Here is an 18,207-nt window from a genome sequence, read left to right on the forward strand (position 1 = left end):
ACGGTAGTTTAGTTTCCCAAATTGAGTCACTTGTGGGGTTTCAAGTTCTGTAAAAGCAACATGGTGTCCAAATTTGCACTCTAAAAATCAAAAAATCAAGTGGCGCTCACTGAGTCCTGCCATGTGCCCAAACATGTGTTTTTGATTATGTATGGAGTTTCTCCCATGTTCGGGGGAAAAAGCGCAACAAATTTATTGGGTTTATTTTCTCCTATTACCCTTGCTAATTATGACGTCATCGCCGCTCACCATCTTGGTGCAGGCCTCAAAGTTTTTGAGGACAGTACATATGTCTGATATCCATGTCCACTCCTGAGGTCTTATATGTGGAGTCTTAACTGAATAATGACTGCCTAGTTGATGTTGGTAGTCAACAACTGCCCTCTTCTGCTCACAAATCCTTTCCAACATATGCAGTGTAGAGTTCCAACGCTTGGGACATCACACACCAGTCGGTGAGATGGAAGATGCAAATGCTGCTGAAGGACGGGAAGGGCGTCTGAAGCTGTAGCTGAATATCTAAAATGGGCAGACAGGCAGCATACTTTCACTAGCAGATCCAGCAGCTGTGGGTAGCTTTTGAGAAAACATTGAACGACGAGGTTAAGCATGTGGGCCAGGCAAGGTACGTGTGTGAGCTCACCTTCCCTTAGAGCCGCCACCATGACCATGCCTGGCTGTAGGTTCAGCGATGTCATCCAAAAATCTGACTGCTCTTTCAGCGCTGTCCACAACTCTTCAGCATTGTGCGGTTTGTCACCTAAGCAGATTGGCTTCAGCACAGCCTGTTGCCGCTTGGCTGAGGTAGTGCTGCAGTGCTTCCAGCTTCTAACTGATGTGCTCATTTCAGAGATGGAGGCTGAAGAGGAGGAGAAGGTGCAGGAGATGTAGCCTGTGGGGCAACCCTGATTAACGAAGGGCATGCAATCCTCGGCGTCGGGAGGATGTGTTCCATCCCAAGGTCCGACTGGGTCCTGGCTTCCACTATGTTAACCCAGTGTGCCTTCGTGTGATGTACCGTCCCTGCCCACAAGCACTTGTCCGTGGTTAGGTGGACTTTCCCAGTAACCGCATTGTTGAGGGCACGGGTAATGTTTTGGGACATGTGCTGGTGTAATCCCAGTACGGCAAACCAGGAGAAATAGTGATGACTGGTGACCGAGTACCTTGGGATGGCCGACGCCATCAGGTTGCGGAAATCTTCCATCTCAACGAGCCTAAAAGGCAACATTTCGAGCGCAAGCAGATGAGAAATGTTAGAATTTAGTACTGTGGCCTGTGGGGCGTTGGCTGGGTATTTCCGCTTGTGTTCCATTGACTAGTGTATAGACAACTGAAGGCTGCGCTGGGACAAGAACATGGAGAGGCTTGATGATGATGCTGGCTGACTGGGGGCAGAAACAGGTGCAGGGCACAAGGCATCTTCGCATGCACCGTGGACTGGGGATTGGCTTCTATGCAAAACAATGGAAGAAGCAGTGGTGTCACCTGCAGACAGTGTTCCTGGAGCCTGGGGTTCGGCCCACATAGTCGGGTCCTTTGCTGCCATGTGCCTGATCATGCTGGTGGTGGTCAGGCTGGTAGATTTGCTACCCCTGCTGATACGGGCATGGCCGGTGCTGCAAATGACCTGTTTGGGGTTATCGGCAGAGTCTTTAAAAAATAAGCGGACTCTGGAAGATCTAACAGTTGGAATGGCAACTTCCGTCATGTTGGTGTTACGGGGAATGGATACACGCCTTCTGTCTGTGGCCACCACACTGCTTCTTTATGCCTGTTGGGGTGCTATGCCTCCTTCCCCATGTGTGCTTGCTGTCCTCTTTCTGCATGTCCTCCTGCCAGGTTGGGTCAGTTATGTCATTCACCACCTCGTCTTCCACATCCGCACCCTGCTCCTCCTGACTTTCTGGCAATTGTCTTATCATCGTTCCCCCTCTTGTGACACTTTCCCACCTTTGTGTGACCATGGCTGTTCAAATCTTTGGGCATCACTACATGCAATCTCATCTGGCCCCACTTCAAGTTGACCGGCCGAGAGTCCGGAATCTTTAAAGGGATAACTGAACAGCTCTTCGGAGTGTCCCAAGTGTGGGATAAGTTATCTAAGGGCACTCGGCATGGTGGGAGGAAGGAGGATCAAGGTGAGTAATATGTGGTCCACACTCACAGCTTCTCAGACTTGGCCATGTAAAAGACGTGGTGGCTAAGTGACTGGAAGCATTATCTGCTATCCAACCAACAACCATTTCACACTGCTCTGGCTTCAATAATGGTGTGCTGCGGTCCCCTAGAAACTGGAACATGAAGGTCGAGTGAGAAGATGTGGCTCTTTGATGTGGCCCACTTTCAGCTTGGCCACGGCCTCGTCTTCTATGTGCTCCATCAGCATCACATCCACTTCCCCGTCCTTTGCCTTGCCCATTTTAAATGGACTACTGAAATATTTTAAAAGTTCAATACAAATGGATTAATTTTGAGAAAACTTATGGGATCAGTATGCCTGAAAAGCAAGTATTTGGAGACCACAGATACACCCGGCATCTGACGGAGATAACAGACTGTTTCAATATGTGGCAAAGCGAGGATTTTGACACCACAGATACACCAGGCGTCTGACGGAGATAACAGACTGTTTCAATATGTGGCCTGTTTTGTTTAACCCCTTCACCCCCGGAGCTTTTTTCCTTTTTTTGTTTTCGTTTTTCGCTCCCCTTATTTCTAGAGCCATTACTTTTTTATTTTTCCGTCAATATGACCATGTGAGGGCTTATTTTTTGCGGGATGAGATGTACTTTTGAACGATACCATTGGTTTTACCATGCCGTGTAACAGAAAACGGGAAAAAAATTCCAAGTGCGATGAAATTGCAAAAAAAGTGCAATCTCACACTTGTTTTTTGTTTGGCTTTTTTCCTAGGTTCACTAAATGCTAAAACTAACCTGCCATTATGATTCTCCAGGTCATTGCGAGTTCATAGATACCAAATATGTCTAGGTTCTCTTTTATCTAAGTGGTAAAAAAAAGTTCCAAAATTTTCTAAAAAGAAAAAAAATGGTGCCATTTTCCGATACCTGTAGCGTCTCCAATTTTCGTGATCTGGGGTCGGGTGAGGGCTTATTTTTTGCGTGCCAAGCTGGCATTTTTAGTAATATCATTTTGGTGCAGATTCGTTCTTTTGATCGCCCATTATTGCATTTTAATGCAATGTTGCGGCGACCAAAAAAACATAATTTTGGCGTTTTGATTTTTTTTCTCGCTACGCCATTTAGCGATCAGGTTAATCCTTTGTTTTTATTGATAGATCGGGCGATTCTGAACGCGGCGATACCAAAAATGTGTAGGTTTGATTTTTTTTTTTATTGTTTTATTTTGATTGGGGCGAAAGGGGGGTGATTTGAACTTTTATATATTTATTTTTTTTATATTTTTAAACACTTTTTTAAAAAATTTTTGGCATGCTTCAATAGCCTCCATTGGAGGCTAGAAGCATGCACTACACGATCGCCTCTGCTACATAGAGGTGAAGCACAGATCACCTCTATGTAGCAGAAATGCAGGGTTGCTTTGAACGCCGACCACAGGGTGGCGCTCAAAGCAATCGGCCATCAACAACCATAGAAGGAGACAAGGAGACCTCTGGTTGTTATGGCAATGCACCTATGACCCCCGATCATGTGGCGCTAGTTAAATGCCTCTGTCAGCGTTTGACGGCGGCATTTAACTAGTTAATGGGCACGGGCGGATCGAGATTCCGCTCGCGCTCATTGCTGTACAAAACAGCTGACATGTCGCGGCTTTGAGGTGGGCTCACCGCCGGAGCCCACCTCAAAGCGGGGGTTCTGCCAGCTGACGTACTATTCCGTCAGCTGGCAGAAAGGGGTTAACCGCTAAATACTGTATAGACCAAGGCTAGCAGACCAAAAAATGCAATGTATGCCTGAAAAGCAAGAATTTGGAGACCACAGGTAGACCAGGCGTGAGACGGAGATAACAGACTGTTTAAATATGTGGCCTTTAAAAAAAAAATAATAATAATTAACCCCAAAATACTGTATTGAGCAAGGCTAGCAGACCAAACAATGCAATGTATGCCTGCAAAGCGAGGATTTGGACACCACAGATACACCAGGAGGCTGACGGAAATAAGACTGTTTCAATAAGTATTTGTTTTTTAAATTTAAACCCAAAATACTACATAGACCAAGGCTAGCAGACCAAAAAATGCAATGTATGCCTAAAAAGCAAGAATTTGGAGACCACAGATAGACCAGGCGTCAGACGGGGATAACAGTCTGATCAAAATGCAGCCTTGATTTTTTTGTGCCCACCAAAATCGTTTCACTAAGTTGGCTATGACACTAAAAAAAAAAAATTGGAGTACTAAAATTCTAAAATATTTAGTGCAATGATATGCGATGCGTGTTTCGTACAAATCACAGCGATAAATATAAGAGCTGTAGCTAAATATTTTTGGGACAGCTACAGATTTTTGGGGCAGTAAAATGGTTTCCAAAAATGTTGAAAGACACTCCAAAAAACAATGTAGTACCAAAAAAAAAGGCCTGATTTTTCTGAGCACTCACATCTGATGCCTGGGACAACAAAAAAATTAAATAGTTAGATTTTCACACTCTTGTATTGCAATGACCTGGCTGTAGTCTGAAGTGTGACCAAGCAAAAAGGGGGCTATGGATTGCTTCATAATAAAATTAACAGGTATAAGCTACAAACAAAAAAATAAAAATTGCTACGGGTACCTGCAGCTACGTATATATAAAATACGCAGGAGCAGACAGCAATGGAGTCTTTTGATGTATGCAGTGAGATCTATTTACTCACCTACAGTGCCTGCATGCCTTGCACTGATGTGGATATGCGCACATAGACTCCCTGCCTACCTAGTGCTGCAATCTATGTACCCCCAAAAAAGGACTGTTGGTTTATCAGGATTTGTGGACTGAACACTAAGTAATAAATGTAAGAATCTGACACTAGCTCAGCAGCAGCTCTCCCTACACTCGCTAAGTCCGGAGCAGAATGGGGCGAGCAGGGCGGCGCCAGGTCTCTTATAGACCTGACGACTCTGTGCGGCCAGCCAATCACTGTAATACCGCAACAAAGATGGCTGCAGCATTACAGTGCAAGGCTGACAATCCCTGCATGCTGCTTGGTGCTCTCAAAAGCGCCAAAATTAAAAGGAGGAGACCCAAGCTCCCGACGAGTAATCCCGGAAATGCTCGGTGCTCGCCGAGTACACCGAGCATAGTGATACTGGGCGAGTACCTAGTAGTGGCGGGCATGTTCACTCATCACTAGTTACTGCTTATTTTCTGAGTAGATCTTATTTAAGGCAAACAGGGTATATGTTTTTAGTTGATTTTAAGTGTTTGTCTTGCTTGTGTTGATTTTTTCTGATTTGTCAATAAATTTTACATACATTTTTATTATGGGTGTGCACATTCTCTTCCTTACAGCTTTCTCCTTCCCCTTGACATTAACAACATGTGACGTGCATGTGCTTTTAACAGCTGTGGGTGGAGCTTCGCAAGCAGCTGTTAAACTATTAAATCCTGCTGTCAATCTCTGACAGCGGCATTTAACTCATGCCAGCAGCAGGGGTCGCATTCTTCCACATGATCAAGGGGCATCAATGGGTTGTCATGACAGCATAAGGTCTGCTGATGACCCCTGTGCTTATCATTACGATCTTCCTGTGAAAGACAATCCGGGGTTGGCGCTCACATGAGATCATGATCAGTGGGTATAGCACTAAAGAGAAATCAAAAGCAGCACAAACCAATTTCAATTTGTTAGGTTGCCAAACGTCCAGGCAAATACCAAGCCGCAATATAAAATGAATAACAAAAACGAGGCAGCACACCTTTCTCAAGAACAGTTCACATTTTTTTGAACCAAAACATCACTATTAAATCACAGAAAACTACTGGTATGCTGCCGCATTGTTTTTCATTTTATGTATAACAGTGATCAGATCACAGCTTCAAGTCCCCTAAGGAGACTATTACATACAGTAAAAAGTGAGAAAAAGGTTTTAAAAATATGAAAAAAGCACAAACGTTCAAATCATCACCTTTTTGCCCCGTTAAAAATAAGACAATTAAAAAAAAATACACATATTTGTTATTTCTGCGTATTTATATAAACATCTGTTTTCAACTGTATAGACAGTGGGGAAAATAAGTATTTGATACACTGCCGATTTTGCAAGTTTTCCTACAAAGAATGGAGAGGTCTGTAATTTTTATCGTAGGTACTCTACAACTGTGAGAGGCAGAATCTAAATCCATACAAAACTGTTTACATCAACATGGTCTGCAAAACGGTACCTGTCCAAACCATCAGTCACAGGCGTCATCGTCTTGCATGAGCCAAGGAGCATCCACGCTGGACAAGGGACCACTGTGCCTCAGTGCTGTTGGCTAATGAAAGTCGATTCATGCTGAGGAAAAATGATGGCTGCCAATTCTGCTGGAGATGTCAAGAAGAGAGTGTGCATCAGCCACTGTTGTCACCAGACTAGACTTTGGTGGGGTTACAGTGTGGGCAGGTGTGTTTAGTGAACACAGAACTACGCTACACTTTGTGAATGGTACAGTGACAAGCCCCGACTACTGGAATAACATAATAAATCCAGTCATTGTTCATCTACATGAACAACACAAGCCTAATTTCATCTTCATGGACGACTGCTCCAGCTCAGGTCACATCATAAGGGAATGGCTGCTGGACTGGAAGCAGTGAAGACTAGCTTTTGAGGTCTAAGTTTGACTGTAGGCAACATAATTACTGTAACTTTTTCTTTTCTCTCTACCTTTCCTCTCTTTTGCCTTTGCCCAACGTCTTTATAAGGGCTACTGTTCCTGTTTTTTTTCTATGATCTATAGTGTTGATATCTATATACACAACATTTAATAAAAAGATATTTAAAAGAAAAAAGAAGAGTGGGATGCCATGCATCAGCAGACAATAGCTCCACTTGTGAACAGCATAAGACATTGTTGTTAAGCTGTAATTGATGCTCAAGGCCACATGACTAGTTATTGAGACATTGGCATTTTTTGTTGGGGTATACCCACTACTGTTGTCAGCTTTTGTTTCAGTAAATTGTTTGAGATTGTGATGTAGGGGGTGAAGCACAAGAAGAGTCCGGAAGGGTTTACCTTGTCTGCTCTGTTCCCAGAACCATGGAGCTGTGCAGCAGGTTTCTGGGGACAGACCTAGAGACCGGGACAGGAAGGAAGCTGGGCAGAGAGTGGTCAGAGCAGGACGCAGCTGCGCTCTGGGAAGGAGAGAGAACTCCCAGTCTGAGGACAAATACAGGGGGACTGTACAGAAAGACTGCATCCTGTGAGTACGTGAAAGTGGAGTCTGCTGTGACTGGAGAGGTGTGCCCTGAGACCCGTGCACAAACCGTGACCCACGGTATTAGTGCAGAGCCCTTCATTCCTGCTGAGAGACTCAATAATAGACTGAGCATTGTTTGATTCCTGCTGAGAGACTCAATAATAGACTGATAATTGTTCTCCCAGGAAAGACTGTAGTGTTAAAGCAAAAGACTCAGAGCAGAGGGGACCCCGTTTGCCTAGTATCCCCTCTGCCTCCCAAAGTAACCCCTGAAACTCCAGTTGTGGGTTCCTAGAGACTACACAGCCCACGGAAACTAGAGGGACGACAAGTACCGCGCGTTCTTTGGTGCCTACGTTGGAGAAGACGAGCCTGCAAGCAAGTCCTCTTCAGACTGATAAGTGTTTTCTCAAGAAATTCCGTTTACTACTGTGAGGCTATGTCTCCACGTTCAGGATGGCCGGCGGTATCGCCGCAGCGGCGAAGCCGCTTGGCGCTAACCCCCGCCCCCTTTCTGGGATGCGATCATGCCGGATGTGTTAACTCTTCACATCCGGGATGATCGCTCTGTCCCATAGGGCCCTGTGATATGCCTTGCGGGGACGCTGCGTCCCCGCAAGGTGTACGGACATGCTGCGATCTGAAAAGACGCGCAGCATGTCCGGAGTCGCAGGGCCGCCGCGTGCGGGTTTCCACGCATAGTGGAGACGGGATTTCATAAAATCCCCTCCACTATGCTGGAACATCTGGACGCTGCTTGTTTGACGCTGCAGCTCTGCGCAGCGTCAAACAAGCAGCGTTTCCTGACCGTGGAAACATACCCTTACACTGTTTGACTGTTTGGGAACTTATATTACTTTCCATATATTTGTATTGTTATATTGTTCGTTTCTATCCCACTATTTTCTCCCTGCGAGGAGAACCTGATTCCTGTTAATAAACCCTTCAACTGTTGGTCTGTCTGTTCCGTGGTGACACACCCAACACCTGCATTCTATTACAGTGAAATCACCATTGTATGCTTCTACTTAAATGCAATAATTTCATGATAAAATATCACTGTAGCGTGAACTTTTTACATTTTCAATAAACCTTTTGTGAGGAGTATATTATAGCACCACTCCAGCATTTTTTTTTATTTCATTTTTAAATGATGCTACTAACTTAAAATCTTTGTAACCAATGATACTCTCTCCACCCTTTGTCTCCAGTCGCTGCTCCGGTCCTGATTCGTTAAATTGTGACCTCAACTTCTGACTGACTGAAAGTCAGAGGTAACTGTCACGAGCTGTCAATGTAAGTCAATGATAACCTCTTTCTGACCTCATTCTGGCTCTCATAAATTTACACTGACTTTTGACCTCATGTTGGCCAAGCAAACACTGGAGCGACCCGGCCGGTCACAAACTACTGGAGAGGGACCCCTAGGGGCAGAGATAAAAGAAGAAGACGGCGGCTGAAAGGAATAATATTAGGGGCAGGGAACTTAGATTGGTAGCACCACTCCAGTGCTGCAATAAAACAAAAGCTGGAGTGGAACATTAAATATGGTTTTACTATAAGATGAGTGCATGGAGCAGAGTTTTCCAGCCCTGCATGTGTTTGTGCACTTACGGGCATTGTGTTGTTCAGCTTTGTGTAGAGTTGCTAAGTTGCAGGATGCCTGGAAGTGAATACAAAGGCATTCCTGCACAGCCATCATTGTTACCTCTCACTCCCTGGACACTGAGGGACTGAAGGCAACTGTCAAACATGATTTCTCCGAATTTTCTTACTAGTATCACTTTTTAGCAATTACTTTGCTTGTATTTGAACCCGCTACTTAGAATGCTGGACTTTAATGCTAAAACACAAAGGATTTAATTAGCAAAAAAAGATGAACAGCCAAAACCCTCCTGTTATTGAGAGACAGCCCAGCTCTCATGCTGTGCCAAGTGAAGAAAGTTCAGAAGGTGACAGATATCTAGGGGAATCAATTGAAAACAGACTTAGCATAAAGGATTTTACCGAAATTCAAAATCTGTTTAAGGTAAGTTAAAAGATAATAGATTTACCAGAAATGTGCTCATGTTATTTCATTGCGGCTGAGTTTCTAAAAGTTTTCACATGTCATGAACTTTTCAAATTGAAATTAGTTGCTCTAGCAGTCTACCCATGAGTGCTAAAGAGCTAGAACATGGTTAGTTAAAGCATGCATATACTGCTGGTCATACACTAGCCATACTGGTAAGTGGAAAAGTGAATGACTAATCATTATCAGTCAAGTTTTTGGATTTTCTTTATTGACATTACTGCTCTCTATTGCAATACAAAATTTAGGTAGATCCTGGACTGAGGAGGTGTTGGGGTTAGTGTGTTGTTCTTTAAGGAAGTTAGTTAAATTATACCAAAACCTGAAGAGCAATAGAAAATATTCAAAATGCCAGGCTGAGACTTTGACAGGCATCTGTACTTAGAAGAGATAGATGATCTAAATCTATCACTGAAGACCCCAGAAATTACTATTGTGTGGCCGGCTCATGTTTTCCACTAAAAGCTAAGCATTTGATCATCAACATCCTCAATGTATAAGAATGTCTGATATGTTTCCTGACCAGAAGATTAAATTTCTGATTAAAAAAAGGATCCTGTGAAATATTGACTAATGTACAGATATGCTGTAAAATACAATAAAATTGAAATTACTTTTAAGAAAATATCTAAGATAAGGTAAATATAAGAAAAAATGGAACAGCACATATCCAATAAGTGGGTGCACAAGCCTCCACAGCAAAGCATCCAATACTTGCCCCAATCCAGATAAAGTGAAAAAAGAGAAAGGCAGCACTCCATCGACTTTAAGTGAAAAAATGTGGATTTTATTCAGACCCACATGGCATAGTGACGTTTCGGCTCACACTGAGCCTTTTTCAAGCCTTTTTCACTTAACGTTTAGTGCTCTGAATAATACCTGGATGGCTTCACTGTGCTAAAGGGGTTGTCCACTACGAAGACAACCTATTCTCAATCTGAATTGCCCCCATTAAAATAAAAACACTTATACTCACCTCCTGTGCCAACACAGTTCCAGCAGTATCGGCACTCATGTTCCCGGGGTTCACGCCAGGTTGTTATGTCACATGAGCCCAGTGCCCAATCAATGCTGGTATCATTGTCCCTGCCTTTGGACATATAAGTAATTAAGAGAAAATCAACTGCCGTTCACTTCCTGTTGATTACTTATGCCTCTCAAACTGGAGACAGTGACACCAGCATTGAATGGCAGGGAAAATGAAGATCGGTCTCGGGAGCGCAGAAAGAAGACTCGAACACCAGGTTGTATTTGAACCACAACGCGTTTCAACGGATAACACCGTCTTCATCAGGTGGGCAGTCAGGTGGATTAAGGGTAGCCAGGGCCCCGGGCTGTTCAGACACTGTGGGCCTCCCGGTCATGTGACAGGGTCATGGGACGGGGTCATCATATACCTCAACCAGATTATTCCAGAAAAACGGTTGCTGTGTGAAACTATAACCTGTCAAACATCCATTGAACTAGTCAATTTACCCTTCAGTTCAGTATATAGTATACAGTGTATAGTGTCCGTGTATAGGTAACACTGACTCACCAGTGACGTCTCTAGGTGAAGTCCTTCATCTTTCATCCAGCACAGACCGCCATCACTTCATCCAGCCAGGACTCGTCTCTGCAGGAAATAACACAGTTATCTCGAGCTCCGCTTGTAGAACACATTACTTAATTTTTCCCAACTTCTACATTGCACCACATGAAGAAAAAAAGGCAACATAGTGTCACTCTATACAGTAACAGGACCGCCCCCCCATTTAAAACAGTGTCCTCAAAAAATAAAATAAATACATCACTGCAGTAACAATATCCCTTAATTAGCCCCTATGGTAATAATAATATCCCCCATTCTGGCCCCGTGTATCTCATTCCTGGCATCAGCCATATGTTCTCCCATCCTGCCCTCTTGAGTATCCATCCTGCCCCATATGATCTCCCCATCCTGCCCCATCAGTCTCCAACGTATCCATCCTGCCCCATGATCCTGCACGATCTGTCTCCAATCCTGCCCCATGTCTCCAATCATGCCCCATATCTACATTCTGCCCATTTCTCCAATCCTGCCCCCAGTGTGTCCAGCATCTCTGCCCCCAGTGTCCAGCATCTCTGCCCCAATGTGTCCAGCATCTCTGCCCCTAATGTGTCCAGCATCTCTGCCCCCAATGTGTCCAGCATCTCTGCCCCAATGTGTCCAGCATCCTGCCCCCAGTGTGTCCAGCATCCTGCCCCCAGTGTGTCCAGCAATCTGCCCCAGTGTGTCCAGCATATTTCCCCCAGCGTGTCCAGCAATCTGCCCTAGTATGTCCAGCTTAATGCCCCAGTGTGTCCAGCAATCTGCCCCAGTGTCTGACTCCAGCATATTGCCCCCAGTGTGTCCAGCAATCTGCCCCAGTGTCTGACTCCAGCATATTGCCCCCAGTGTGTCCAGCAATCTGCCCCAGTGTCTCCAGCATTGCCCCAGTGTGTCCAGCAATCTGCCCCAGTGTGTCCAGCATTGCCCCCAGTGTGTCCAGCAATCTGCCCCAGTGTGGCCAGCATTGCCCCCAGTGTGTCCAGCAATCTGCCCCAGTGTGTCCAGCATTGCCCCCAGTGTGTCCAGCAATCTGCCCCAGTGTGTCCAGCATATTGCTCCCAGACAGTGTCCAGCATTCTGGCCTGGGCCCCCCCGATTGCCGTTTAGATAAAAAAAACCCCAAAAAACGAGTTCTCCTCACCTGACCAGCGCCCACACCACTGGGCCCTGGGCTACTGCCCAGATTGACCCTATTATAATCCGCCCCTGTGGGCAGTTTATTAGTGGTGACAAAGAGGCAGTATTTAAATAAACAACAACCAATCGCAAAGCTATTACAATTACATATGCTAATGTGTAGGTATAATAGATCATTAAAAACAGCCTGTGCACGGTGACAAATACACAGAGCATTTAAGAGACAGCAGAGCAAACGCAGGGGGAGCTATCACATCATAAAAGCAATGGAAGTGCATTGAACAGCAAGGTGGATTGCTGCAGAGGGGAAAAAAAAAATCTTTAAATCTTCAGCTTAGCAAGTGTGAACGAGCTGAGTGTGACCTGAGCGTAAGTGTGAACATCGGTAAGTGTGACTTGCGATTCAGTGAGGAGGTATTTTGAAAGCCTTTAACAAATATCTCTGTGAATTGGTGTGAGTTGCTGAATTGGGAGTAGCTATATTCACAGGGGGTTAACTTAGGGTGGGGGGCTCATAATTAAGGGTTTATAAGGGGCAGCTGTTTGGGACTCAAGTCCTTTTTGGAAGTGCATTGAACAGCAAGGTGGATCGCTGCAGAGGGGAAAAAAAAAATCTTTAAATCTTCAGCTTAGCGAGTATGAACGAGCTGAGTGTGACCTGAGCGTAAGTATGAACGGCGGTAAGTGTGACTTGGGATTCAGTGACTTTGGATTCACGGAGTTTCCAAGGGAGGAATTACTGAATTGCTGTCTGTGTTTTATTAATACTTGTATTTATTTTTATTTAACGCTTTTGTCTGGTGCAATCCACATTAGGAAATGTGCTCCACTATTGTTAATGCCATCCAGTGCACATCTTGCCACATGTATGCAGTCCTTGATCAGACGGTCGAGGGTGCATACTGCTATGCGAGATGTGAGCACGTTGTGCATTTGGAAGCCCAGATTCTGGATCTAACTGTGCAGCTGGCAACACTGAGATTCCTAGACAATATGGAGAGGAGTCTTCTGCTCACTGAGCAGACGCTCAATGGGATAGATGAGGGGGGGATGGTAGGATGGAGCTGCAGGACAGTGAAGTAGCAAGCTGGGTGACAGTTAGGAAGCGGGGTAGAGGGAAGAGTGCCAGGGAGGCTAGTCCTGATCTGGCACACCCCAATAAGTTTGCTAAGTTGGCAGATGAGGGGGGTGCCAGTACAGGGGTAGCACTGCTGCAGCCAGGCATGTCCTCTGAAAGCCGGAGGAGTGACTGCTCCAGTAAGGAGGGAAATAGGAGAGCAGGGCAGGCCCGACAGGTGCTGGTAGTGGGGGACTCAATTATTAGGGGAACAGATAGGGCAATCTGTCACAAAGACAGGGATCGTCGAACGGTGTGCTGCCTACCTGGCGCTCGAGTCTGACACATCGCTGATCGGGTGGACAGATTACTGGGAGGGGCTGGTGAGGACCCAGCGTTCATGGTGCACATTGGCACAAATGACAAAGTTAGAGGTAGGTGGAAGGTCTTAAAGATGATTTCAGGGAATTAGGCTGCAAGCTGAAAGCAAGGACCTCCAACGTGGTATTTTCCGAAATACTACCTGTACCACGTGCCACGCCAGAGAGGCAAAGGGAGATTAGGGAGGTTAATAAGTGGCTGAAGAATTGGTGTAGGAAGGAGGGGTTTGGGTTCCTGCAGAACTGGGCCGACTTCTCAGTTGGCTACAGGCTCTACGCTAGGGACAGGCTGCACCTTAATGGGGAAGGTGCAGCTGTGCTGTGGGAGAAAATGGCTAGAAGGTTGGAGGAGTGTTTAAACTAGGTATTGGGGGGAGGGTATTCAATTTATAGGAGGGGAAGATAGTGCAGATAGAGACCTGGGCACAAATAAGGAGGTTGGGGGTGGCGGTGTCATGGGGGGTGAGGTTATAACAGTTAATAATTTAAGAAAGAATAGAGGTACAGAGAGGAACATCAAGTGCATGTATACTAATGCCAGAAGCCTCGCCAACAAAATGGACGAATTAGAATTAATGTTGTTGGAGCATAATTATGACATGGTGGGGATATCTGAAACATGGCTTGATGAGAGCCTTGACTGGGCTGTTAACTTGCAGGGCTATAGCCTTTTCAGAAATGACCGTACAAATAAGTGAGGGGGAGGGGTGTGTCTGTATGTAAAATCGTCCTTAAAACCCATCCGGCGTGATAATATAGGTGAATTTAATGAAAATGTAGAGTCCCTGTAGGTGGAGATAAGGGGAGGGGGAAAAAATAATAAATTACTGATAGGGGTTTGTTATAAATATCCAAAAATAATGGAATCAATGGAGAATGTCCTCATAAAGCAATTAGATGAAGCTGCGACTCAAGGAGAAGTCATTATTATGGGGGACTTCAACTACCCTGAAATAGATTGGGGAACAGAAACCTGCAGTTCCAGCAAAGGTAATCGGTTTTTGACAACTATGAGAGACAAATACCTTTCAGAACTAGTTCAGGACCCAACAAGAAGGGGGGCACTGCTAGACCTAATATTAACCAACAGGCCAGACCACATATCAAATATAAGGGTTGGTGGTCACTTGGGGAATAGTGATCACAAAATAATAAGTTTTCATGTATCCTTTAATAAGATGTGTAGTAGAGGGGTTACATGGACACTAAACTTCATGAGGGCAAATTTCCAACAGATGAGAGATGGTCTTGGTGCAATTAACTGGGACGATATCCTGAGACATAAAAATACACAAAGAAAATGGGAGACGTTTATTAGCATCCTGGATAGGACCTGTGCACAGTATATACCGTATGGGAATAAACATACTAGAAATAGGAGGAAACCAATATGGCTAAATAGAGCTGTAAGGGGCGCAATAAGTGACAAAAAGAAAGCATTTAGAGAATTAAAGGAAGTAGGTAGTGATGAGGCAAAATTAAATAAATCCTGTAAAAAGCAAATCAAGGCAGCAAAAATTGAGACAGAGAGACTCATTGCCAGAGAGAGTTAAAATAATCCCAAAATATTCTTTATCTACATAAATAGTAAGAAACTAAAAAATGAAAGTGTTGGCCCCCTTAAAAATAATCTGGGTGAAATGGTGGATGAGGATGAGGAAAAAGCCAATATGCTAAATGACTTTTTTTCATCAGTATTTACAAAAGAAAATCCCATGGCAGACAATATGATCAGTGATAACAAAAGTTCCCCATTAAGTGTCACCTGCTTAACCCAGCAGGAAGTACGGCGACGTCTAAAAATCACTAAAATTGACAAATCTCCGGGCCCGGATGGGATACACCCCCGAGTACTGCAGGAATTAAGTACAGTCATTGATAGACCATTATTTTTAATCTTTAAAGAGTCCATAATAACAGGGTCTGTACCAGAGGACTGGCGTATAGCAAATGTGGTGCCAATATTCAAAAAGGGGACAAAAACTGAACTCGGTAATTATAGGCCAGTAAGCTTAACCTCTACTGTGGGTAAAATCCTGGAGGGCATTCTAAGGGATGCTATGCTGGACTATCTGAAGAGGAATAATCTCATGACCTGGTATCAGCACGGGTTTACTAGGGACCGTTCATGTCAGACTAATTTGATCAGCTTCTATGAAGAGGTAAGTTCCGGACTGGACCAAGGGAACCCAGTAGATGTAGTGTATATGGACTCTTCAAAAGCTTTTGATACGGTGCCACACAAAAGGTTGAAATGAGAATAATGTGGATAGGGAAAAATATGTGTAAGTGGGTTGAGAGCTGGCTCAGGGATAGGAAACAAAGGGTGGTTATTAATGGAGCACACTCGGACTGGGTCGCGGTTAGCAATGGGGTACCACAGGGGTCAGTATTGGGCCCTCTTCTTTTTAACATATTTATTATTGACTTTGTAGGGGACATTCAGAGTAGAATTTCAATATTTGCAGATGACACTAAACTCTGCAGGGTAATCAATACAGGGGAGGACAATTTTATATTACAGGATGATTTATGTAAACTAGAAGCTTGGGCTGATAAATGGCAAATGAGCTTTAATGGGGATAAATGTAAGGTCATGCACTTGGGTAGAAGTAATAAGATGTATAACTATGTGCTTAATTCTAAAACTCTGGGCAAAACCGTCAATGAAAAAGACCTGGGTGTATGGGTGGATGACAAACTCATATTCAGTGGCCAGTGTCAGACAGCTGCTACAAAGGCAAATAAAATAATGGGATGCATTAAAAAAGGCATAGATGCTCATGAGGAGGACATAATTTTACCTCTATACAAGTCACTAGTGCGACCACACTTAGAATACTGTGCACAGTTCTGGTCTCCGGTGTATAAGAAAGACATAACTGAACTGGAGCGGGTGCAGAGAAGAGCGACCAAGGTTATTAGAGGACTGGGGGGTCTGCAATACCAAGATAGATTATTACACTTGGGGCTATTTAGTTTGGAAAAACGAAGACTAAGGGGTGATCTTATTTTAATGTATAAATATATGAGGGGACAGTACAAAGACCTTTCTGATGATCTTTTTCATCATAGACCTGAGACAGGGACAAGGGGGCATCCTCTACGTCTGGAGGAAAGAAGGTTTAAGCATAATAACAGACGCGGATTCTTTACTGTAAGAGCAGTGAGACTATGGAACTCTCTGCCGTATGATGTTGTAATGAGTGATTCGTTAGTTAAATTTAAGAGGGGACTGGATACCTTCCTGGAAAAGTATAATGTTACAGGGTATATACACTAGATTCCTTGATAGGGCGTTGATCCAGGGAATTAGTCTGATTGCCGTATGTGGAGTCGGGAAGGAATTTTTTCCCCCAATGTGGAGCTTACTCTTTGCCACATGGGTTTTTTTTGCCTTCCTCTGGATCAACATGTTAGGGCATGTTAGGTTAGGCTATGGGTTGAACTAGATGGACTTAAAGTCTTCCTTCAACCTTAATAACTATGTAACTATGTAACTATAACGAAAAACCAACCTAGGATAAAAATTAATCATAAAAAATAAGCATAAAAAAATATATATATATATATGCTGTATATACGGTATATGTAAAAAAAATTAGAAGCAGAGAACCATATCTAGCTTGTCACTTTATCAATCATAAGATTCAATTCTTCAGGGGCCAACGTACCCAGTTTGAATATCCAGAAACTTTCTTTTTTTATTAGGCTACTGAACCGATCTGCCACGTTATCGGATATGTGATCAATAATTATTAATTTCAAAGATTTCCAATTTTTTTGGTGCATTAGCAAGAAATGTTTGGACAGACTGTGTAATAAGAAACCATTTTTTATGTTCTGTCGATGTTTATTCAATCTGGCATGCATCGTTTGTATGGTGCGGCCCACATATTGTAGACCGCAACCGCACTCGATCAGACATAGGTCTCGGTCCCCACCATCTTAGAGAAGGACATGACAGTGATTGGCTTGCTTTCTGCGGCGTCACAGGGGCTATGAAGGGGCATGCACGCCGACCGCCATCTTACTTCTGCCGATCGTAGCATAGGGAGAGATTGCTGAAGCTTCATCAGAAGAAGGGATATAGTTAGGGAGGGAAGATTAACCCCCAAACTGCTTGTGCTGTAGCGGTTTCCACTGTCCAACACCACCTTTGCTTTGCAGGGACAGTGGAGGCTATATTTTTATATAAGGCTCCCTGATAGCTGCATTGCTGTTTGCACGCTGCTGTGCAAACCAACTGCTTTTTTAAAAGCAAAAATCCTGTTGCTCCTTTCTGCACAGTTATCTTGTTTATTTGTCCACACTTTTGTGTTCAGCAGTCCTTTTTATTGCTGCCATACTTGTCCTGAGATCATTGTAGGGAGATTGAAATTGTACTACAGTCCTTGTATTTTTTCATATATCTTCCAGCCACTTGCTGCCACTCACATTGCGTTGTTTTATACACTGGGCCTGAGTTTTGGTTCAGTCTCCCCCCCAAAAAAGGGAGATTAAAATTCTCACAAAGTGGATATATTTCAGTCCTGTTAGTTGGTCGTATATCAGCCACCCACTTGCTGCCACTCACATTGCGTTGTTTTATACACTGGGCCTGAGTTTTGGTTCAGTCTCCCCCCAA

General features: G+C 44.1%; 1 protein-coding gene across 1 annotated transcript in view; it reads left to right on the forward strand.

The window, feature by feature from the left end:
* Nucleotides 1-9,082: 9,082 nt before the first annotated feature.
* Nucleotides 9,083-18,207, forward strand: part of WDR49 (WD repeat domain 49) — a 314,656-nt gene continuing 305,531 nt past the window's right edge. The window contains exon 1 of the mRNA XM_077290613.1: nt 9,083-9,394. Within this exon, the coding sequence (XP_077146728.1) occupies nt 9,242-9,394 (153 nt within the window). The 5' untranslated portion in view covers nt 9,083-9,241. The remainder of the gene's footprint in view (nt 9,395-18,207) is intronic.

The sequence above is a fragment of the Ranitomeya variabilis genome, chromosome 2 (assembly GCF_051348905.1).
Source record: "Ranitomeya variabilis isolate aRanVar5 chromosome 2, aRanVar5.hap1, whole genome shotgun sequence".
Classification (NCBI taxonomy): Eukaryota; Metazoa; Chordata; class Amphibia; order Anura; family Dendrobatidae; genus Ranitomeya; species Ranitomeya variabilis.